At 36.8% G+C, this 25,601-nt stretch overlaps 1 protein-coding gene across 4 annotated transcripts in view; it reads right to left on the bottom strand.

Annotated features, from left to right (window-relative positions):
• Nucleotides 1–25,601, bottom strand: part of Vps54 (VPS54 subunit of GARP complex) — a 79,648-nt gene that overhangs the window by 34,573 nt on the left and 19,474 nt on the right. For all 4 annotated transcript variants that reach the window (XM_051200615.1, XM_051200617.1, XM_051200618.1 and 1 more), the window contains exons 4-7: nucleotides 23,538–23,616; nucleotides 20,098–20,132; nucleotides 13,071–13,202; nucleotides 9,168–9,553 (exon numbers count right to left, since the gene is read on the bottom strand). In XM_051200615.1, the coding sequence (XP_051056572.1) occupies nucleotides 9,168–9,553; nucleotides 13,071–13,202; nucleotides 20,098–20,132; nucleotides 23,538–23,616 (632 nt within the window). The remainder of the gene's footprint in view (nucleotides 1–9,167; nucleotides 9,554–13,070; nucleotides 13,203–20,097; nucleotides 20,133–23,537; nucleotides 23,617–25,601) is intronic.

Genomic DNA, 25,601 nt, shown 5'->3' with positions numbered 1-25,601 from the left:
CAGCCTGGTGAAGGGAGAGAATACAATTACAGAAATGGCACACTATAGAGGCATCAGTGTGAACAGGAAGTATCAGCATAGGGCTCAACTTTTTCTTAAAAGGAAAATTAGGGGCCGAGTTATAACTCAATTAGTTCCTCACTATCTGTCTAAACTGACCTTAGCCCCCTCTGTAAGCCAGCAGCTGAAGATCTGTTCACTGTGACAACAACGTACTATGACCGTGCCAGTTTTCAGCAGGTGCTCTCAGCGCTTGAGCTCCTACAACAGCAACAGCAGTGTCTCCACAATGACCACCAGGCAGCCTGTGCATTCCCTGCAGCCGTCTCTGGGCTTGTTCGCATCTCTCTGCTGCGACCGCTGCTGTGTACAGTTGTGTACTACCAGGTAAGTTCTGACACATTCGCTTTTTCTAATAGGTTTGTGCTTTATGATAGGAAATAATAAAAACAGACTACTACCTATATATATTTTATACATATGTGACATGCTTTCTCTAAATTTTAAAAATATTTTTAGGCTATACTGCTTGTCAGACTTTCTTACTGTCACAATTCCAAATCTGGATGTTCAAAGGATCAAGTGTAATTATGAATGGGGGTGGGGGGGTTGTCTTTACAGGGATAGACCAGTTAATAAATGGCAGTGGTGGTGATCAGGGCAAACGTGCGCACTAACTTATACACTGCTCCATATTCAGCATGCCTGTAAGATCTAACCAGCTTCCAACGACAGAAAGCATACATGAAAGAATATGTGAAGCATGAGGGTGCAGTTCCCAATGGATACTTGAAAAAGAGAAAATAAAACAAATAAAGCTAATTATCTGGACAATTCTATTGCAACAAGCACACTACAAAAACCCGGATAGGCAGAGACATGTCATCACCTACCAGCTATTTGAAGATATTAGTGACATATTTTTTTAATCTCATCTTTTAAAACTACATGACATTATTTATGGCTGAAATAAAATATTTCTAACTTAAAATAATTCAGGAATCTAGAGAGATGCAAAGAAAAAAGAATGGCATGAACTGAAGGTGCACAGGTAATATCCAGTTAGTTTCCTGTCATTTTCTTGATTTCCCTTATCTTCTGTGTATTTGTTCTTTATGTTTTTATTTATTTTGTGGGGGATGTTTTGTTTTTGTTTTTTTTTTGAGACAGGGTTTCTCTATATAACAGCTCTAGCTATCTTGAAACTCTCTCTGAAAACCAGGCTGGCCTTGAACTCACCGAGATCCTCCTGCCTCTGCCTCCCAAGCACTGGGATTAAAGGCAAAAGCCACCACCACTTGTCTTTGACATTTTAAAATAGAAGACCATATAAATTTACATGCAAATTTAACACTGTGTGTTCTTCAAGTAGTTTTTATGGAGATCATAGATTCTCTTAATGAAGATTACAAGCCAACAGTAAGGTATTTGTTAACTCTGGGTGTGAATAGTCTTCAAATCACACAAAATACTCTGGTGTCAAGTTCATATGAATACACCTACTAATATTTGTTCATTAAAATGATAAAAATTTTGTCAATTTAAGCATGACAACTTAATAAGTTTCTCAGTCTTTCTTTTATTTTTATTTATTTATTTTTTTCTTTTCTTTCTTTATTTTTTTGAAACAAGGCTTCTCTATGTAGCCCTGGCTGTTCTAGAACTTACTCTGTAGACCAGGCTGGCCTCAAACTCACAGAGATCCACCTGCCTCTGCCTCCCGAGTGCTGGGACTAAAAGATGTGAGCCACCACCACCAGACCTCAGATAGTCTTAAATAACTTGAGTATCTTCATTTTTATGTACCCTTAAATTCAGTTAAGGAGCAGACATAAACTTTAATGTTACCAAGTAATAATTGCTATGCATGAAAACACACACAAATCTTGTATTCAAGACATTTGCGTATTGATACAATTTGGGATATTTATCATACTGCCCTTTATAGTTCTACCTCTTGTCTTGACATTTCTACTCTACCTCTATTTTAGGGATTTATATGTATGTATATGTATATAGTTATATTGTTTAAGTATTTGTTCCTGCTTTACTCAGGGAAGTTTTAATCAGTCTTTTAGCTAAATTCCTGAGTATTACAGATTATCTTCACTCATATTTCCTGTACTTATGAGATTAGTCAGATATAGATGCTTAATCTTCAATCACTTCATAGACATGCAGAACATGGCATTTAAATGTTTTAATATTAGTACTCCATTGACATGAGACACTGTTGCTCCTGACAGCACCATTCACTTTCCCAAAAATATGTTGGACACTGTTGTTGCTCCTGCTGGAGTTCATTCTCACCTCAGCTAATGGCCTGTTGGGCAAAGAATTGCCCCTACCTTGACCACTGATTTGGACATGCGGTCCTATGTGCTTGCAGGAGACAAATATAGAAGACTGCTTGACCTTGCCAAGTCAGGGTAAGACAGCCATTCTACCTCCCTGCTGTTGTTGTGGTCTGTCAAGTTCTCTTGGCCTTAGCCAAATCTGGGTGTACCAACGTTGCTGTGAGACCTTGGGTGACTGTCCAGGTGGCTTGCTGTTTCTGTCCTTGCTGCACCTTTTGGAAGTTGTCCATCCGCACTTCCTGTCTACTCTAGTATTGTTATTTTCCTTCTCAGGTCTTGATGAGGTTGAAGATTAAACTATCACAACTATTATTGTCTCTTCCTAGTTAGATATATTAGGTACTAGACTTACGTTTTCCAGCTTAGGACAACTCTATGGTAAACTCCATTATGCCTTCACCCTAGGACTAGATATGTAGGTCATTTTGTTCTCGATTTTCCTTTTCTTAGAGCATACTTGTTATTCGCTGTTTTGTATATAGTTTTGTATTAAGCCTAAATCTTTTCTTTAGACTAAAAGGGGAATTGTAGTGAGATAGTCCTTCTGTGGCACTGACCACGCCCATTGGGGGTGGAGCCATGGGCGGAAGTGACCTGTGGAAGGAGTTCCGAGAGAGAGAGCCGGGAAAAGCTCTCTTGCTGGCGTGACTCGGACAGGAGAGCATCGGGTTGAATTTCCTGAATTTCATCTGTCTAGGTTGTTAAGTTATTTCTCCCTGAATAAACATCTATTCAGCCTATTTGTTTATCCTGATCCTTATTTAACCGTGATACACAAAGACTTGTCTAAGCAGTCCACTTAGTAAACATGTAGCCTAGGCTGGACATGGTGGCACACTGGGGAGGCAGAGGCAGACAGATCTCTTTGAATTTATGGCCAACTTGATCTACATAGTCAGTTCCAGGCCAGCCTCAGCTATCTTGAGACTATGTCTCAAAATAAGTATATAGTTTAATAATCTCTTTAGAGTGGTAATTATCTACTAAAATGCAATACTGTGCTGGCTCATGCTGGCTGCCAACTTGACTACATCTTAAATCAACTGGAACCCAAGCATCTTGGCACACCAGTGAGAGATGTTCTTAACAGGATCATCTGAGGTGGGAAGACCCACCCTAAATGTGGGCCATACTTTCTGGTGGCAGCCCACATAAAAGGACACAGAAGAAGCTTTGCCTTTTGCCTGCTTGCCCTCACTCTTGCTGGCAAGTTCACCTGTCCTGCTGCTGAGGTGTTCCTTCACCTGTATTAGAACCCACTTCTTCAAGATTCCAACATTGGTTGACTGAAGACCAGCAGCTCTCAGAAATTCCCTGAGCTCCAGTTCCAGACAGAGATGGAATGTGAACTGACCCTGACTGGAAGACAGCCATTGTTGGGCTATCTGGAAACCTCACTAATAAATGCCCCCATCACTACATGTCAGTGTGTGTGTGTGTGTGTGTGTGTGTGTGTGTGTGTGTGAGTGTGAGTGTGTGTGAGAGAGAGAGAGAGAGAGAGAAAGAGAGAGAGAGAGAGAGAGGGTCTTCATTCTACTGGTTCTATTCCTTTAGAGAACTGTAAACAACATAAGCACTAAAAAGAAAGAAAAAGCCTGTAATACCATTTTCTGGAAAAAAAAAAAAAACACTAAATCTATATATCCAACTAAGTAAATTGGAACAATTAAATACTTTATACTTAGATGTGGATGAAATTAATACATTAATTTGGATTTTCTACTAAGATGTATGTTCAATATAGTGACCATTGTGCTATTTGTATCAGAGAAACTTGTATATTAATACAACTTATCAAACAGCAAAATCTCTTTGTTTTATCTCAAAGCATAAAATATACATTTCTTATTCTAATGTTTAAAAAACTACATTTCTGATTATATAGGATTATAGGATCAAATAATATGCTGAATATATTGACAAAACCAGTAAAATATGTTTCTTAAATAGAATTATAAAGTGGCCTCTTGTCAATCACACTACAGAATGCTGGAACCATCATTAACTCTGGATGTTGTCAACCTCTTAGATAATTAGGGTAAGAAAAAGGAGGAAGAGAGGGAGAGAAGGAAGAAGAGAGGGAGGGAGGGAGGGAGGACAGGCTTACAACTAGAAAACAAACTAATTTCACTCATTTTTATCTGAAAATTAATTACTATGGCACTCCCTTGTCCAGTAAAACCAGCACAATTGACTATAATTTCAGTATCCTTATCATTATAAAATCAGTTTGATGTTCAGAGTTATCTAGGGTCAAGTAAGATGCTCACTCAAATATATTAAGCAAGCTGCAAACTCTGAGGAGATGTCTGAATCTGCCTTCTACTGTTTTGTAACTAGCAGGAACAAACTATTTAAGGCTGTCTAAACCTCACTTTCAGTGTCTGTGGAAATATGATAGCACAGCCTCTCTGGTAGCTTCTGTGAGGAAAACCAAGCAGCTCATCTAATACATGCACCATACATGGTTCACAGTACTAGTGAACTCAATAATGTTCTCAGTTTCTACAAACCTTTTCATAAAGCAAACAAACAAACACAACCCTGGACTTTAATTAAAGACTTTCTGTAAAAAGGAAGGGAAAAAAGTCATGGCCTATCATATTAAATGCATTCTTAGGCCCATACCTAAGTATACAGTATAGTAAGAATTTGAATACTGCTAACTTTACAGCAAAAAATATATGTATTATTTCAATGACTTTCTATTGCTAAGAGCAGAATTTCTTTTCATGTGTGATAGTTAAAATATATGTATTATAATTAAAACTGTCCAGTATCATAATTATTTTAAACAGTAAAAATCATATTTTTAATTAAAAAAACAATAAATATACAAAACAGTCATTGTAAGAATTAGGTATGAGCCAAAGTTTCCACCTGAATAAATTACTCTTCAGGCTCAGAGAAGAAATCAGGTTTGGTAGTTTATCTCGGACACACAATTCTTAATTGAAAATTGAAGATCCTGTGGTTAAAATTTTTGTTTAGAAAAAGAAAAAGAAACTTCCATAGGAAGATGTAAGCATTTTAGGTAGAAGATCTAAAATTTAGAGAATCTAGTAGTGGTTATGTTTATCATCTCAATTCTGGCCTACATTAGAAATTCTCAGAGAGCTTTGACAATATATAGAGCCTTACCTTCTAGAAGTATAACTTAACTGGTTTGAATAAGGTATGGCCTACCTATCTTTAAAGCTCTCCTGGGAGCCTATTAGGCAGCTAGAACTGGGAACCACAGGTATATCTCTATTACAAATAGTTATGAACAATTAACTTTAATAGTTACAGTTATCATAATTCAATGATTATAGGACATTAAAAAGACAGAAAAGCAATATACCAAGAGCAATAATGGACTTTTTTGGTACTGTTAGATAATGGAGAGGTTTCACAAATGTGTATTAAGATGTGTGCAACACAGCTCTTCCCAAAGACATTTAAGCTTCACAGAAAGATCTGAAAAGCTAGAGTGGCAATACAGCACAGTACTACAGTAAGATGTCATCAGAGGCTATAAATGAAGTATATGTACATGAGGGTTACATGTCAGAAAGAAGTTTTACACAGAAATGTTTCAAGTCAAAAGCTCAGAAATGAAAAAAGAAGGATTTATTTTCTATCATTGACTAGAAAAATATATACAGAAAATGATAACAGATAAAACAATATTTGAATTCGTTTTTTTAGAAAAATAGATATTTTGGTAATATGACTTTTGGAAGTTTTAAATAACCCCTCCCCTTAAAATGAAAGACAAAGAAAGATTACAGGCAAATGTAAAACCTAAACTAGCATCTATAAAAATAGGAAGACTATCAACAACTTAACCCAACAGTGCTCCTTAGTTCTCTACTAAGAAAAAGATTAAGGACTTTTCTAAGCCATGCCACATAAAATAAATAAATATTTTTAAAGACTAAAAAATGGCCTAAGGCACAGAAGGGTGAGAAGCAAGTGAAATTCAAATAGAAAGTTCTTAGATTTAAAAAGAACACAGTTTATACCAACAATAGTAAAAAGAAACTTGGAGTGTACATTTCCCTAATTGATTAGACAAAAACATCAAGAGTCCAAAATGAATTACATTTTCAAATAAAATTAATACCAATGAATCTTTACAAGAAAATGGCATTGATATTTAACACTCTTATAGTTAAAAAAAAAAAAAAAGAATGTAAATCCATTAAATAGAATTTTCCAGAAATTTAAAACCCAAAGTAAAATTCCTCAGCTACCAAAACTCAGTCTCAAATTACTTTAAATATGAATCGGGATTTAAAAGATATTTTCTTTTAGAGTTCTTTTATTTTTGAAATAACTTGCATGTGAAGATGCTTATCCAAAGTATAAATGAAACTTTTACAAGTTATAGCCATAAGAGAACTAAAAGATAGGCAGCTTTACAGAAATGTTTACAGATAAATATCCTTTACATGTATAGGTTCTAAAAAAATGACAACAGACATCTCAGCAATATGAGACAAGAGCAACATCCGAGTTAGGGCACCCACTGTGGGTCACTGCCCACTATGACAAAGCCATGGGTTTGACCCCCAAGAACAACATAAGCAAAATAAATAAATAAATGTGAGCTTGGATTCTATAGTGCAATAAATCATAAATCTTTGATAAACATCCAACTCTAGTTTTGGAATTTTTCCAGACATTTCTGGATAACTACATTCATCAACTACATTCCTCACAAACAAATGTATGTATCAAATAAAACTGAATTCAGCAAACACCATTCACTCTAATTCTATTTCTCAGCTGTTCTAGCCAGACAATACTGATGCCAATATCATCATGACTTTATCATGTGATAAACAAAAAGTGAAACCTAGAACTTCTGTCATTTAAGACTTTTTTTAAGCAATGATAAAATCAATTATGCATTAAAAATGCCAAACTAAAAATGAAAATGACTTTTAAATTCAGAGGTGAAAAAATTAGAAATCATTTAGTCACTTGGGGTTCCATGTTGGGAAACCCACAGTAGACTTCAAAGACCCATGAATCATCCAAAAATTTATATACAGGTATAATTTTAAGGAGAGGGTTTTCAACAATAGCTTTTTTAAAAGCTTTGTGACTTGGCCTGTAACCATTTCTGCAACCATCAAAATCTGGATTATGTTCCTAGCGTTAGAGTTCCATAGCAGTCTGTACAAGATCACCATCACCCTGCCAAGCCACGTGCCTAACTCTTCCCCCTGACAAAATTCACAGCTTTCAGAAACTAAGAGCAGAGAGCATCTCTGCTTTGTTCATGACTCAAAACTCTCATAGCTGGTCTGACATTCTTAGTGTTCACTGCCATTTCTTCAATGAATGAATAAATCAATGACTTAATTCAATTTTGTCTATGTTCTAAAATGTTCTCTAAACATGCTATATACATATACACACATTCATATCTATTCTTAGGTAACGAGAGCTTATTTAGACTCTAACTCTCCTAGAATATATTACATCTCTATTAACCTACAAAGCTCATGTGTAAGACTGTAACTGTAAGTAACCTCTTGTTATAAGCTCCGAACATCTGCCAGAAGAAAAGAACTTCTGTAAGGACAGCAACACTTGTTCAATGTAATGAATTTTTGGTGGCTGCAACAGGTCTATAAACAACACAATTTCACACATAAAATATCCACAACAACAATAACTTCAAAGTTTTTGTTAGGGATACTGAAGATAAAACTCATAGGCTAAGCAAGTGCTCTAACCATTAACAACAAACACCTGCAGCCACTACTGCCCCTTTTCGGTGTGCATGTGTGCCAAAGGTCAAGCAAGGGTGTCGCTCCTTAGGCACCATCTACTTTGTTTTTTGAGGCAACCTCTCATTAGTCTGGAACTTGCTTGGTAAACTAGGCCAGCTAGCCAACGAGTCCCAGGGATCTGGCAGTTTCTGTATCTATTTTCATGACCAAGTTTTTAAAATTTGTGTTCTAGAGCTCTAATTGGGGTCCTCATAGCTCCTTGGAAAGCACTTCTCCAAATGAGTTCTCTCCCCAGCCCTGTTTTTATAAAGGTATTCTCAAAGTAAGAACTCAGGAAGGACAGACTTTTTTTCCAATCACTATTTAGAATTCTCTGAAGCCAGGCAGTGGTGGTGCACACCTTTAATCCCAGCACTCAGGAGGCAGAGGCAGGCAGATCTCTGTGAGTTCGAGACCAGCCTGGTCTACAGAGCTAGTTCCAGGACAGACTCCAAAGCCACAGAGAAACCCTGTCTCAAAAAGAAAAAGAAAAAACATTCTTTGAAATCTGAAACACAATCTGAAAATTAGAAATGATCTTTAAAAGTATTCAATATAAACCCTATTTAAAAATTTTTTGCACTTATTTGTGTGTTTGTGCACATGGTTTATATAACCACAACACCACATGTGGAGGTCAAGTCACTGGGCTTGGAGACAAGTGCCTTTACCCCTGAGCCATTTCATGTTCCCACAAAAATCATTCTAAATAACTTAAAGCATTCTGGTATTCACCTCTCCACCTTGATCTACCATTCCGACATATAGTTATTTGAACATTTTCAAAGTGCTATTTTCAAAATTGTAACTAGTTTTGTATTTATTTCATCTACTAGAAATTTTAAGTTAGCAACTCTGTTGAAATATCACTAGTAATACTTAGTTTTTATTTGTTTTGTTAATATAAATAACAATCATAACACTGTTAAACAAAGTAATACACATTTCACTTTGGAGACATCCACACTTTTAACACTGCACATAAACATGTACCCTTGAAACTTCTCTGACATCACTTCTAATAGTTACTTAGCAGACATACCGGAAGCTGTGAACGCCCTGAAGCTCCTGCTGCAGGACCTCTTGGGTTGTTGCTATTAAATCCAATGCTCCAACAAATTCAGAAGTAGACAATAACACCTGCACTGTAGGCTGAGTCTGGTGTACAGTGGCCATTAGCTTCAGTTTATTGTATACTTTAACACAATTATTTCTGGTAAGTGCCAGTCTTAAAATATGTAGTGATCCTTCACACATAACTTTATCAATCTGTGCGATTTTCTGTCGAAGCATTTTTACAGCCTGGGAAGTTTTCTTGAGGTAGTCCTGCAATTCGTGCTGAGAGGTCATTGCATGAAAAAATGCTTCTGACCGTAGAGAGATCTGGTGAGCAATGTTTACTTCCACAATATCCAGATAATGGCTCAGCTTCAAAAGGAGAAAAGAATCAGGTATGTTTAAAGTACATCATTCTTGACTATCCAAATACTTTCTGAAAAAAAAATTTTTTTAAAGGTTCTATAAATATTAAATCCTATTGTGTGGATTTTTAGATTATGGGATCCTTGGAATCTGGCACACAAAAATGGAATCAAAAAGTGCAGCCCAAACACAGACAATGTGAGACCGAAGAACAGCAGTTTACTTGCCTGTTTCTTCCTTTCCAAGCACTGTTACCCTTTAAATCATACCTCCTTCTCCCAGTGAGCTCAGGGTTCAATGGCAGTTTGCATTCTAAGATTTCAGAGGAAATTATCTCGTGGCTCACAGCAACATCACCCATCATTTATCTCACTGGGTGGCTACAGTTTACACTGAGCTTTTCTTCCATGAACTAACACCTACTGCACATGCATGTATGCTTCCTAACTGTAACAAACTTCAGCTGTAATTAGCATTTTCGCTTCACAAATGAGAAAACAGAGAAGCATTAAATAACTTGAATACAATCATGTAGTTAGCCATATAAACCCATGTATGTCAGACTCAGCTCTTCATACTACACTGTGCTGTTTCAAAACGACAGTAAACCGACTGTTGGTTCAGTCACATATTACATACACCACCATTCATTTTAATGTTTTTTACGAGGCTGCTTTTATTTCAAAACATATTATTTTATCCATTTGTAATTTGTACTCCAATGTCTTATATGCTTAAGAAAGGGATAAATGCCTTAAATGATTAGCTCATGTACATTATAATACTAGCAAGGTTAACTCTTACTGTTGTATATTTAATGTGACTTCTGAATTTCAGATCTGGAGCTCTGAAATGTATTGTCTCTGTCACTATCAGCCCAATGCATATCTACTGACCCACAGGGCTGCTGTTTCCTATCGTTCTCTCTAAGAAAATATGGCTCTTTTTGTACTACAGTCCCCATTCCTCTTGGTTGTTACTTTCAGATTTTGTAGCCTAGATACTATTTCTGAATCTCACAGGGTTAGTGAACTTTCAATTTAAATGATTAGAAGTATAATTTTCAATGGCATTTACTTTTAATCTTTTTAACATCTAATGGGTTACAAATTAAGAAATTTTTGTAATTTAATTTTCTTGAGCTCATACCCTTTTTCTTCTCATCTTCAATACAGCTACTCACTGTAAAAGCAACATGACTTCAAACATAGTAGGTTATATGCTTAAGTGGACTCAAATCTGAGAATGGCAAATGATACATGGATAACCTGCACTTATGCCTTAGATGATGTTGCCAATCTCTGGACTGTTTTAACAGGTCTGTGATTTTTTTAAAGATAAACTAAAACAAAAAAAAAAAAAAAAAAAAAAAAAACAACAAAAAAAAAAAACTTTGCCAGAAAGTAAACAACTTTCTTCCTATGCACAATGTACTCCCCCCCCCATCCCTGCAATGCTCAAGATCATACCTCATATACCTGACGCTTACTCCACCACCAAATTACATATCTAGTGCTGATTTTTTTTTAAAGGAAAACCTTATTTTGTTGGGGAGAGGTGCACTTGTCACAGCCTAATGTAGACATCAAAGGGAAGTCCACGGGAGTCACTTCTGTCCTTGTACCTGCCCTGTCTCAGGGTCTCAGCGGATAACTCAGGTAGTCAGCCCGGATGCACCTTTGCCTATTGTATCATCTCACCCAAGAAAACCTCCCTTAATGAAGACAAAGTGCAGCGATTTGCCTTCCAATGCGAACTCACCACATCATAGATCAGCACTCTACGTTATACAAAGGAGGAAACAATATCGCTTTAACATTAGCAAGGCACTCACTCTGTTCTATTACATTAGGACTTTGGAACTGCTATCTTTTAAATCTTTCAACCCTAGTCTAACAAAGCAGAATGAAAAGGAGTCAGATATAAATACCTGACTCTGTGACTTAAAAGATTTTTAATTTCCATCACTTTAGTTACTTTAAATATTCAGAATGAGAAAAGAACTTCCTTTGAATTTTAAAGACTTTTAGAATCCACTGATAACCCATTAATCTACTCTTCTCAAAAGCACAATACTGTTCATAACTTATTTCCTATTAAACTGTTAAGGATTTTCAAAGTACTCTTAAAGGCACATGAGAAGGGTGGTTTTTTTGTTTGTTATTTTTTTAGGTATTATTCTACCAGGGCATAAGACTCTAAATGAGAAAGTACAGTCTAGGAATAAAGCAGCATGTATCGTAAGCACTGTTTTTAATCATGAAAAAATATTCTTACTCAAGAAAAAACTTTTCATAAGTGAAAACTTCTATGGAAAATAATTATCTTATTTTCATTTACAGTTATGAGAAAAGGAATACACATGGTTCTTCCCACAAGTCTGTTGTTCACTTGCTATGGAAAACTGTCCCCAGCTCAATGAACAGCCTTCTTGAGGGGCTTTGAGAGGTCAAGCAACGTCACAAGAGAGAAATAAAATGTCCTTAGGAATCAGTCAGTTTTGGAGGTTCTAGGCCAAGTGCTGAGAAAAAACAGATTAAAGACTTTACTGTCACTCAAGTTTTAGAAAATTCTTGATATGACTAGAGTTCTACATTAGAAACAACTTTCAAGGTGTTTAAGACATAGTAACACAGTAAAATTTAAAGACTGTTGACTGGTGAAATGCAAAAGAGTAGGCTCTAGAAAGCAAAAATACACACTGTAGCTAGAAGGCAAAAAATACACTACACTAGTAGGGATATTATTATTTAAATAAAACATTTTTGCTTCAAAATAATGACCTTCAGTATGAACATGAAGAAAACAGCACTTCACAAAGTCGGTTCACTATGCTTTTAGATCATTGTTACAGAGTTAGCTAATATGGGATAAATACAAAGCAATCTGTTAACCAACACATTCTGTCCACTACAATTCCATCAGCTTAGGGTCAGTGAGATGGCAGAATCACCTGCCTCGTAAGCCTGAGACCAAGTCAAATGCCCAGAACCCACATAAAGGAAGGAGAGAACCGACTCCACACAGTTGTCCTCTGACCTCTGCATCTATACAGTGCATGTACCAATCCTACCACATATACCCCACACATAGTACAGTTTTTTTTAAAGTAAAATTCCACTGACTTCTATTTTAGCTAAGAAGCATTCAGTAGGTTTATTCTTTTCCTAATCATAACTTTACCACATGGAGTTAAGATGCTACTTACTGATCTATCAGTTAAGATCAGAGTTAATATAACCATGACTGGCAACAAAAATGAACACAATGGGTAGGAGTCGTCGTAGTCAGTGGCAGAGTAATCAGTATAGTATGGATGAAGCCCTAGGTTCACATCCATAACAAGAAAGAAAGGACAGAAAGGGAAGAGGAAAGGTAACAGAAATAGAAAGAAAGAAGGGGAGAGAGGGTTAGGGAGGGAAGAGAGGAGAGAACTTTTAAGTAGGTAAATCTGAACTCTAAAAATTAGTACCAAATAACCAGACTCAAGTTTGCTGTAAGGAAAAGGTCAACAAGAAATTACCTTTTCTTGAAGCAATTTGGAAGAAGCTGCATCACGATTTCCTTTCCCACCAGCAGTATTAAAGTGAGACCATGGTAAAACTGAATTAAAAGTTAAGGGATCGTCCAAGGCAAAATCTGGTTTCATAAAAATCTATCAAAAGAGTATGTTGTCCCCAATTAGTTAAAGATCTTCTCTATATCCATTAGCTCTTACAACATTATTAACACCATTAAACAAATTAACTTGGATATTAAACATGAGAGGCAAAAGTAAAAATCTCCACCACAAAAACTATTTCTCAGCAAGTTAAAATGCTCATAACAAATAGAAAAAAATGGGACTAGGGAGATGGCTCAGCACTTGTTGCTCTTGCAGAGAACCTGGGTTTGGTTCCCAGCACACACATGGAAATTAACAACCACTTGTAAATCCAGTCCAGCAGGGAGATGCCATCATCTGATCTCCACAGGTACCAGGTACACATGTGATAGACACACATTATGCAAGAAAAACATGCAAATATAGAACATTAAATAAATAAACCTAAAACACAACAACAAAAAACAAAAAAAAAACAAAAACCCAGGAAGATGTAGCTGAAGTGGTAGAACATGCTTGTAATCCCAGTACTCAAACCACTGAGGAAGGAGAACCGCCACAAGTTTGGGCTCAGAGGTAAGTTTAGGCAGCCTGGGCCACACATGGGCTCCTGTCTATAAAAGTAAGTACATAAGTAACAACTGAATTAGAGAGAGAAAAATGCTTTTCCTTTTACCAATATGGATAGCTATAAGCCTGCATCAGTGAATCTGATCATACAACCCACCAGCTCATAACAAAGAGTAGCAGGCCTATCATACTTTCCATGTTTCCCACTGATACCTTTAAAAATGTTAGGTACCCAACTCATACTTCTATTTTTCTCCTGCTAAAAATTCCTCCAGCAATAATGTTCAGAATAAGCAAACTAAAATTTAAAATCCAAATCAATTCAGTTATGACAAATGTTTCCATCCCCACTATCCACATCAGGCTAGGCAGTGATTACCTAAGGATTTCATGTGTCTTCTCTCTTTGTCTCCTCAGCACTAACCAATTTAACTCCTCATTTATCTCTGGTTTGCAGGAAATACTTATGGACAGCCCTGTCTAACAGAGAGACAATCTGTATTGTGTAAGAGATACCAATCTATTAACTTCCCTGTTTAAAACTCTCATTGCGTCCCTACCCATGAACTACAGACCAAAAAAGGCATCTAAATTTCATCATTTACCAGGGAAGTAGGGAAAGGCAGGGCAAGTTGTTCCCACTTACCTCTTTATACCTTTAACACTGCCTCCCCCATTTATACATTATATTCTAGCAGTACAAATCATCTTCTATACTTCCATAGGTTTAACTACCTTGATATCGTTTGACCTAAAATGCCTTTCTTGCTTATCTTCTGGGAGAACATGACCCAATCAAAAGAGTGAATGTTTCTATGTGTGATCCAGACACTAATCATTCCACCTCTAAATTAATTATATATCTCACACTGCAGAAATCACTTAATATGCATTTCTGAAGACCACATGTTCTTAGTTTGATTTATTAGTAACTAAACTGATTAATCAATGTGTTCTCTAACATCTAAGGGCTAAAAACATCATTTAATTTACTAATATTTGTATTTTATTTGCCAATTCATTACATCTATATAAAGAAAAACTAGTATGAATGTGATAAGGAAAAAACTAATTAGGGGTAGGAATAAGTTTTCTAATCCATGCTTTAACATTATAATCAAAAGAATTATCCAATAAGTATCTATTAAGTGTCCATTATGTTAAGTAGTAATGAGGAAGTAGAGATAAATTACTACCCATATTCTAATCTCAAGGATTATCAATCCAAAGAAAGTGACAGAGTGTATGTATGTATTCCTAGGTTACACATCAGTTAATTCAACCAACTGAGAATTGAAATTATTCAGAAAAGAGCTTCTGTATTAAGCATGCACAGGCTTCTTTTCCTTGTCAATACCCTAAACAACAGCTATGAAACACCATTTACATAATATTAAGTATTGTAAGTAATCTAGGCATATGTACATAAAACACACAGGCACCTATGTGTAAATTTCACGCAGGTATATAAGGGATTGGGGCACTGGCACATTTTGGTAGTAGGGGAGGAGGGTTCTCCTGAAGCCTTCTGATGCCAAGAGACAATATATAAATTCTTACAAGAAAAGCAATTTTCTTAGGGAGCCGGTGCCCTAGTGACTCCTTTTGGCAAGTGAGAATATTGTGTTCAGTTGGAAAGAAAAAAAACACATGGAAAAATGCCTTTTAGAAGAAAATTACAAAGAATTTACATACGGGGAAGGGGTGTCTCCCAGATAGAAGAAACAATGCAAGAAAAGCAAAGAACCAGCAAAAACTAGTGTGGCTGAAGTTTAAAAGAAAACGTGCAAAGAGCAGCAGAAGTTCCAGGTTGCAGTGAGACCAGAATGTTCAGAGTGCTGAATGACAGCTTGAATTTCATTTTGTAAGCGATAAAAACATTTCCAAAGTTCTCTCCCTTTTCCTGTCTTTCATCCTCCTATTTCTTTCTCACTCTACTCAGTAACTGTCACAACCATACTGAGGGCTGAGGTGTAGCACTAAATCTAAAACAATGTTCCTAAAAAGAAAATCTCTCTTAATAATCTGAAGGGTGAAATAGCCACAGTGTTTATGATTTTAAAAGGAGACATACCTACAGTTAGGTGATGAGGGAGAGACTACTAACGCAAAAACAAAACCAAAAAGAATACTACAAATAAACTTCATTTGAAAACTTATTGTAATTTTAGAAACAAGGATACAAAAGGCTCCAGAGCAGCACTCAAGAGAGCAGCCTTAGTCTCTATGAGGAGAAGGAGGGGCCAAGGAAAATGAAGAGAAACAGCACTTGATGATGTTACAAGAGAAGACTCCATAAACCTGGAGAAAAGGGGCCACTATCCAAACACAAGAGGCCATTAGAATCCAAACTAGACCCTTGAAGCTAAAAGCTGCAAGAAAAAAATGTCACCTAGCAAAGGCAGGAATATTTGCCTGCAACCCTAAAAGCCAGGAAAACTTGAATGAGACTTTTCAGGCCCAGGAAGTTAATAACTGCTGACCAAGAGCACTATACCCAGTAAAGTTACCTTCCAACATTGATCAATAAATAAGGATACTTCAGACAAACACAAATGAAGGCAATTTATGACAACAAAGCCAGAACAGAATTAAAGAAATTCTACACAGGGAGGGTGAATATCTGAAAGAATCCACTTCCACAAGGCAGCTCTCTCTCAAAGAAACCCACACACTCATGGTCTTAGGTATCCCTCACATGATCCCCCAGTACCTCAGTCCTTCTCTTAACCTTTTCTGCTTGTAACCTATATTAAAAGCATCTTTTAAAAAGCCCCAAACATACTTAATAAAAGAGTACATTCCCTGAAAGAACAGGTGAACAGGAAGAGCTGAGAGGGACTGCCGTAGGGCTACCCCAGTGAACAAGCTGACCCAAAACTAAGATGGGAGGAAGGGAAGAAAGAGACACAACTCAGTCAGCTAGGATCTCACAATAAAGTAACAGGCAACAAGGTTGCTTTAAAAAACCTCAAATGTAGACAAAAACTGAGACCCATTCAACTAGCAAAGATGCCTAAAAACTGAATGTCAAAGAATGTAATCAACCTGCCAAGCAGACAGAAGCAATGAATAAGCACACAAAACTATTTTTATAACTGAGAAAACTGACTTCAAATAAAAACAAATCAACAGAGATAAAGGAGGACACTGAAGGGCCTGGGAAGATGGCTCAGCAGTTAAGAGCACTTGCTGCTCTTCAGAGAGGACCTGGATTCAGATCCCCACACCTACATTAGGCAACTCACAACTGCCTCCAACTCTAGTTCCAGGTGATCTGATGCCCTCCTCTATCTCCACAGCCACCTGAACATACATGATACACCAACAAGCAAGCAGAAACACACACACACTTTTTTTAAAGAGGACACTGAACAAAGGAAATTATTCACCAAGAAAAATGAGCAATTACAACCATTTATATTCCAAATATTGGTGCCCTCAGTACATAAAACAAATACTAAAAGATATAAAGATCACGTAAGTCCTGACATAGTAACAGTGGCAGAGTTCAGTACCTCACTCTCATGTCTATACAGGTTTCCCAAACTTAAAATCAGCAAAGAAATGTACACCACAGATTGACTGAATTTAACAAATATCTACACAAGAGTCCAACCAACATAGAGGGGAGACATATTCTTCTCAGCAGAACAAGGAACCTAAACTGATCACATCACAGTCAACAAAAGCACAAGCACAGAATCCCTTGTAAACTATCCACCGTGGAGCAAAAGTAAAAATCAGCGTACCAGAAACTGCAGAAAGATCACCAATACTTGGAGACTAAACAATACACTTACGAAAGACACTGTGTCATTGAAGAAATCAGGGAAGAAATTTAAAAATCCCTAGAAACAAATAAAAAAATAAATAAAAACAAACAACCTAATTGGGCCTCTGGAATGATGCAGAAAAAGACATCTGACAAAGTTTAATATATTTTCATGATATATATACTGGAAAAATTATGCATACACAGATCATACCTCAAAATAATAAAAGGTATACGTGGCAAACCTACAGCCAATGTTACACTACAGGGGAAACGACTGAAAACATTTCCTAAAATCTGAAGCCAGATAAAGGTGTCCACTATCTCCTATTCAATATAGTGCCCAAGACAAAAGAAAGCAGAAAAGGACTCAAATTATGAAAGGAAGATGTTATTTCTATTTTCAGATAACAATTTTATACTCAAAGCCCTTATAGGCGCTACCAAAAAAACTTTTAGAATAAACACTTTCAATGAAGTTGCAAAGTATAAGATTTAAACATACAAAAACAGAACAACAACAAAAAGTTTTATAAATATCAATAAAAACTTTCTGAGAAAGAAATTAGGAAAATTAGCTGAGCATACTGGCACATGCCTTTAATTCCAGCTCAGGAGAGGCAAAGGCAGGCATATCTCTGAGTTTATGGCCAAGCTGGTCTACAATGGCAGTTCCAGGACAGTCAAGGCTGCTACACAGAGAAACCCTGTCTCAAAAAACCACCATAATAACTAATACTAATAATGATAATAGGAAAGTTACCCCAATTACAATAGCTCAAAAAGATAATTAAGCTTCTAGGAATAAATCTAACCAAGAAAGTCAAAGATCCTTCAATGAAAACTTTAAGGCTCTAGAAAAAGAAATTTAAAAATCTCAGAAATCAATGTAATACCCAAAATTCCCATCACATTCCTCACAGAACTGAAAGAAAAAATTAATTCATATGAAAACACAAAAAAGTACACACAGACAAAGTAATCCTTGGCAGAAAGAACACTTCTGTAGGTATCAAAACATCTGTGCAGACAGTACAGTACTGGCACAAAAACAAACATTTAGGCCATTGAAACAGAATGTAGGACAAAGAAATAAACCCACACAGCTATGGCCACCTAATTTCTGATGAAGCCCAGCCCTCAAAAATGTACACTGGAAAAAAGACAATCTATTCCACAAAAGGTGTGGGTGAAACTGGATATCCACCTGTAAAAGAATGAAAATAGACACATATCACTCACACTGAAGAAAAATCAAAGTACATCAATGAAATCCTGAAATGCTGAAGATGCTGCAGAAAAAACAGGGAAACACAAATCAATATCTAGACATAGGAAAGAACCTTCTGAACAAATCTCTGATCGTATTGGAAAGAACCTCAAGAATTAACAAACAAGACTACATGAAATTTAAACAAAAAAAAAAAAAAAAAAGAAACTATCAGCAGAATGAACAGACAGCTTACAGACTGAGAGAAAATCTTTGCCAGCTATACTTTAGACAGGAGGTTAATATCTAGAACATATGAGCAGCAAAAATTAAATACTAAAAACCAAAACTGCCAATCAATAAATAATTAGATGAATAGATGGTTTGAAAGAGAGAAAAAGAGACAGGCAGACAAAGAGACAGGCAGACAAAGAGACAGCAGATCAACCAGTGTTCAACATCCTTAGCCATCAGAGAAATGTAAATTAAAACTACTCTGAGATCTCACCCCAATCAGAATTAAGAAAAGAGACAACAAATGCTGCCAAGGATATGGAACAAAGAAACTCTTAACTCACGTGGTGGAAATGTGACCCAGCATAGCCTTTACAGAATCAGTATGGAGGTTTCTCAAAAATTAAAAGCAGAACTATCCATATGACCTGCTATAACATTCCTGGGCATATACTTAAAGGGCTCAACAGCCTACCATAGAAACACACCTATATATCCAGGTTTATACTGAATTAGTCACAACAGCAAGGAGACTGAACCAGTGTTCCACCAACAGATGAAGGGATAATGAAAATGTGGTATATAATATGAAAACACAAGAAAATTTTAACTATAATGAAGAGTGAAATAATGAAATTTGCAGGAAAATAGATGGATCTGGAAAAATCTATTAAGCAACGAAACACTCAGAAATTGTAACAAAACTTACACACTCGCTCTCTCATACATATTCTTGCTTGTAATTGTGGGTGTGTGTGTGGTGGGAATATGGGTACAGACACTGAACTACAAAGAAACTAAGTGTGTGGGGTAGTCAACAGGTCCTAAGCACAAGAAAAGAAACAGGCAGCTATGAAGGTCCAAGGGAGTGTCAGGAGATGCGGTAATAAGGTAGAGAAGAATGGACAAAAGCAAATTTTGTTTCAAAACGCTGTAACAAATCCTGATACTGTGGATGCTGATTAAATATTTTACCTAAAAAGAAAGAGGTAAAATCATTTATCTGAAGACATCTTCAAATTAAAGTAAAATAAAATTACACACACATATATATCCTCAGAAGGGCAAAATAGTCTCACTTGTCAACTGAAAGCTTCTTATAAGGCAAAATTAAAGACAGATATTAAAAGTGAAGTCTGATTTTTAAGCTTCATTACCTTAGGTACTTGTTCCAGATCTGTCCTGGATTTATCTATGAAAAAAAAAAAAAAAAAAAAAGTAAAAGGGAAATACAATTTTTTCATATTTGCTTTCATTTTTATATTCATACATATATTTTGAAAATGTTAATATTATACTGGATTAACTAGGTAAATAAGTGTTATCCTTCAGTACCCTCCACCTACCTATGGTCTCCATCCTTTAGTACCCTCCACCTACCTATGGTCTCCATCCTTCAGTACCCTCCACCTACCTATGGTCTCCATCCTTCAGTACCCTCCACCTACCTATGGTCTCCATCCTTCAGTACCCTCCACCTACCTATGGTCTCCATCCTTCAGTACCCTCCACCTACCTATGGTCTCCATCCTTCAGTACCCTCCACCTACCTATGGTCTCCATCCTTCAGTACCCTCCACCTACCTATGGTCTCCATCCTTCAGTACCCTCCACCTACCTATGGTCTCCATCCTTCAGTACCCTCCACCGACCTATGGTCTCCATCCTTCAGTACCCTCCACCTACCTATGGTCTCCATCCTTTAGTATCCCTCCACCTACCTTTGGTCTCCATCCTTTAGTATCCCTCCACCTACCTATGGTCTCCATCCTTCAGTACCCTCCACCTACCTTTGGTCTCCATCCTTTAGTATCCCTCCACCTACCTATGGTCTCCATCCTTCAGTACCCTCCACCGACCTATGGTCTCCATCCTTCAGTACCCTCCACCTACCTATGGTCTCCATCCTTTAGTATCCCTCCACCGACCTATGGTCTCCATCCTTCAGTACCCTCCACCGACCTATGGTCTCCATTATAGTAGGTCATACAGAACAAGACAAACATTTCAAATAAACTTAATCACTCAGCAACCAACAGCTGAACCCATTTCAAATTTTTCTGATGTTCTTTTCATTAAGTTTTTGTAAAATCAGGTATGGTATGCTACGCCATTTTAGAAACTACATTAAATTCTAAAATAGAAAGATGGGGTTTGTTGTCATTGTTGTTACTTTCATTTTTTGAGACAAGGTCTTATTTCACTGCCCCTGTTGGCCTGAAACTTATTATGTAGCCCAAGCTACCCTCAAACGCACAATTCTCTTGCCTCATCTAGGATTAACATTGTGTCACCACACTCAATAGAAATATTACTTTTATTTGATTTAAAATATCTACCATTTCATCCTGCATTTCTAATAGCATATTAAGTTTTCTTCTCTGACATTTTAGTTTATGACACCTACAACTTATCTACAATACATTTTGTCTTCCTTCTGCCAATGAGGTCCCCTTTCCTTTCTCAAACTGGCCTCTACACTTGGACCCAGCCCACATGTCTCTTATGTGGGCCTACTTATAGATCGCCTTGCCTCTCCACAGCTTCAACTTCTTTCTGTAAGTGAATTCTTTCATTTCTGCAGAGAAATACACTCAGTTCTCTTCCATTTACAAAACAAGGAGATAAAACCTAGGACCACGAGTGGGTTGAAGCAAGGGAGCCACCTAAGGGGCAAAATGTAAGGAAAATACGGGTATTATGCAAATATCTGACCTGCCTCATCGCCCAGAGCTCTTCAATCAGTACCTTACCTCATCTTCACGTTCATCCCTACTGACAGCCTGCATTTCTTGCCTATGTATACTCTTTTTATGTAACACCAAAGTTTCTGCAACCACTATTCTGTTCTAAAAGCTCACTCCAAAAACCTGTCAAATTCTAGATTTCTCAGCATGCAAAGAGCATTCTCACTTTGTAAACTAAACATTCTCACTCACTAAGAATCTCAAATCTTCTCATTTCTAACGTGGAAATCTCAGTTGACTTTCCTATCTCTCTGACCACTGTTTTTAAATCTCTTTCAAGAGTACCTCATTTTCTATCTGTCCCTTAAGTGTGACCACTTATAGTATTTGATCATCAGTCCTTCCCTTTCACTATTTACACCCTATGTGAGTGATCCCATTGACACCCTCAAATTCAACTACTATGCCTCTGTCAATCATACTATAGTTTCTCTGATACCAACAGCCATGCCTACACTTCAGCCTGTATTTCTCCTTCCTGAGCTCTAAGTTGTCAACCAGATGTCCCTTTCATTGCAGACTGGCAGATAAACTAGAGCCTCCTACTCTTCCGGGATTCTTGCTACTTCTCTCCCTGAACTGGGCTCCACATGTGCCCAAGCATGCAATGTATGAGTTACAACTGAATCATCTTGTTCCATTGCCAAACACTGACTGACCGTTAAGACCTGGGCTACTTAGCTATCTGTTCTAATATCTTCTCTATTTCCACTCTGTTACTGGGGCCACGTCATTTCTTATTTTTTACTACTGCAATAGCCTCCATCTTCTTGTCTCCATTCTTACCATCATAAAATAACTTATTACTAACTGTTTTTATTAGGAAATAGACAATTATACATCTAACCATGCCTGGCTAAAAAGATTTTGTAGTTCTGTATCATCTTCAGAAAGAGTAAGATTCCTGAGCATGACATACAAAATTCTATGACCTGACCCCTTGCCTATTCCTTTAACTTCATTTCTTACTTCCAGTAGAACCAACATGTGAGATGCTTGCAACTCTCTGAACATGCTTTGTTCTTTCTTGACTCTATGGCTTTGTATACTCTGTGTGTGTGTGTGTGTGTGTGTGTGTGTGTGTGTGTGTGTGTGTGTGAGAGAGAGAGAGAGAGAGAGAGAGAGAGAGAGAGAGAGAGAGAGAGAGAGAGAGAGAGAGTTCATATTCATTCCTAGGAAATATATAAGCCTGACCAAGTACATAAATCTTTCACACTAGCTTATTTAAAACACAGGTCACAATCATCAACTATAGGACATTTTCGTAAGCTCAGTAAGAAATGGTGTGTGTGCAATCTTATAAAGCTGAAGTGGTAAGATAGAGTGCTACAATTATTGGTTTATTTCATTCCTTGAGAGCTAAAACTATTTCTTTATTTTTAAGTAATTAAGCAATGCACCAAGCAATTAAATATTTGTCAAACTGAAGGACTATACTACTATCACAGTCATGACCATTCTCTAAGAAACTCTGTAGAAAAGATTATGGGTTTTGTTTGTTTGTTTGTTTGTTTGTTTTTGAGACAGGGTTTCTCTGTGTAACAGTCCTGGCTGTCCTGAACTCATTTTGTAGATCAGACTGGCCTGGAACTCACAGAGATCCACCTGTTTCTGCCTCCCAGTGCTGGGATTAAAGATATGCGCCACCACCACCAGGCAAGATTATAGTTTTAAACTGTAAACTTACCTACAAGAAATAAAACCTAGGAATACAGCCTAGCATACCAAAAAAAATACACAAAAAATTTACTAAAAATAAAAACAATGCAGGAAATAAGGTTCCAATGTTAACAATTTGTTCATTAATAGTTGAGCTGTGCTTATTATCTATAAATAGCATATATACTTACCATGAATATGTAAAAGAGTCCTGTCAAAGGTATCTTTAGGAGGACAAATATTCTTGCATCTCTCATGAATCTTCTCTCTCTAATAAAAATACAATGAAATAATAATCAATTCTAAGTGGAAATACAATTATTCAAAGCATCAACATGTTGTACAACATAATTAGAATATACCAAATTACTTCTGATATTTAATATAAAATCACTAGCTTCTGAACTTAAATGTAATTAAAAACTGAACCAAATACCACTATAGAGGGATACAAACATAGCTCAGTAGTAAGCACTTGCCTAGCTTGTGTAAAGCTCTGGCTTTTACCCAAGCATCAAAATAATAAATGTTTCTTTCCTTTCCAAGAATGGCATTAAAAAAGACACATGGGGATGTGAAATGAGGAGACAAGAAAACACTTAGCTTACAGTGTTCAAAGTTCTAGAAGCATTCTGTCAGTTACTTAAAGATTGTTTGGCAAAGTGCCTATACCATTCTGTATCCCCACAGCTCCAAATCCTTGCCAACACTGGTTCTGTCAGTGAGTTAGATTTCTATCACACTAACAATATACAGTAGTACCTCTTCATTTCAACTTGCAATTTTCAAGTTCTATATAAAAATACTTGAGAATACTGCTCATGAATCAGATATTATACATATTAAATGTCAGTAATATAGCTACATTCATCCTATTTCCACAAAATAAACAATGTAAACAAGTGAAATATATATATGTATATACATATATATATATAAAACTTAACTATAATTAAGTTAAATTTATAAATTTAAAGTTACTAAAAGCAGTAATTCTAAAACACAAATACACAGTGAGCTGGATAATGGTTCATGCCTATAATCCCAGTTACTAAGCAGGCTGAGGTGGAAGGACCAGTTGAGGCTGTTGGAAACACAGTGAGGTGAGAGTTCAGCACACACATACACCCATATAAGGACAGTCAGACTTTGTTAACGCATTTTCCACTGTGTCATTGACTTTTTTGAATACTGAACTGGTAATTGGGATATTAATAATAGTCATTTGCTAAGTTAAAAGTGAGTAAAAGCCATTTCAAACTCAGCATTCAATTTTTGTTCTCAGAAAGTACATTTTAAAGAAGCATGCTGAGATGGGCATGGATCAACCTCAGTACTCAGAGTGTATAGTATAGGCAGGCAGCACTCTCTAAATTCACTCTGTGAATTTGAGGCCAGCCTGATCTGTATAGCAAGTTCCAAGCCAGCCAGGGCTACAGAGTGAGACCCTGTCTCAAAAGAAACAGAAAAACAGAACGTTGAGTTGAACCTTTGTCTGCTTAAGGTGGGATACTCTGTTGTATTAAACTGGAGACATGGAAAAAATTCTACCCTGGGTTGTTCTGTTTTTATCAGCAAACAATCTCCCAAATGATTTAAGCAGAGCAATACATGTTCTTTTTCTCTATATATAAGTATGGAGGAGGGGGACAAAGATAGATATACTAGCGATTTACAATATTCCCTGAGTTTTCTACTTTTATTTATAATAAAGTTCATAAAGAAATAACTGGAACATTGTTTCAAAACCTGTCTCCTGCCAGATGTGGTAATGTCCTTGGTAGACAAAAGCAGCAAATTTCTGAATTTGAGGTCAGTCTGGCCTATATAGTGAGTTCCAAGCCATCTAGGGCTACAGAGTAAGACCTTATCTCAAAAAACAAGACATCAGCAACTAAGACTGGAAAGTGAGATTCCCTTTCCACCTCCCCGAATTTTAATATATTTATGCTGATTTTTGTCTTTCTCTTCTAGCTCAGCTGTGGTCTTTGAAGTCCACCAAGCACTACCTGTACTGCAGTCACCTGATACGCTTACTCAGAAATGTAGTCCCCACCTCCAATGCCTAAGGCTGGTGGCATCCCAACCTCTTATGGCCGGAGCCTGCCACAGGAGAGCCTGAGACCCTCAGCAGCATTCAACACTGGGAGGCAGGTGAGTGAAGGGGAAACTGTTTCCCTTAGCCTCATAGACTCTCTAGAAGCCAATGGGAGAAGAAAATGGATTTGGTCTACAGGAAGCCAAATGTGTGTGTA

This window comes from Phodopus roborovskii, unplaced genomic scaffold, assembly GCF_943737965.1.
Source record: "Phodopus roborovskii unplaced genomic scaffold, PHOROB, whole genome shotgun sequence".
NCBI classification, from domain to species: Eukaryota; Metazoa; Chordata; class Mammalia; order Rodentia; family Cricetidae; genus Phodopus; species Phodopus roborovskii.
The sequence above is the reverse complement of the archived record's forward strand: the minus strand, read 5'-3'. Positions and strand labels throughout refer to the sequence as shown.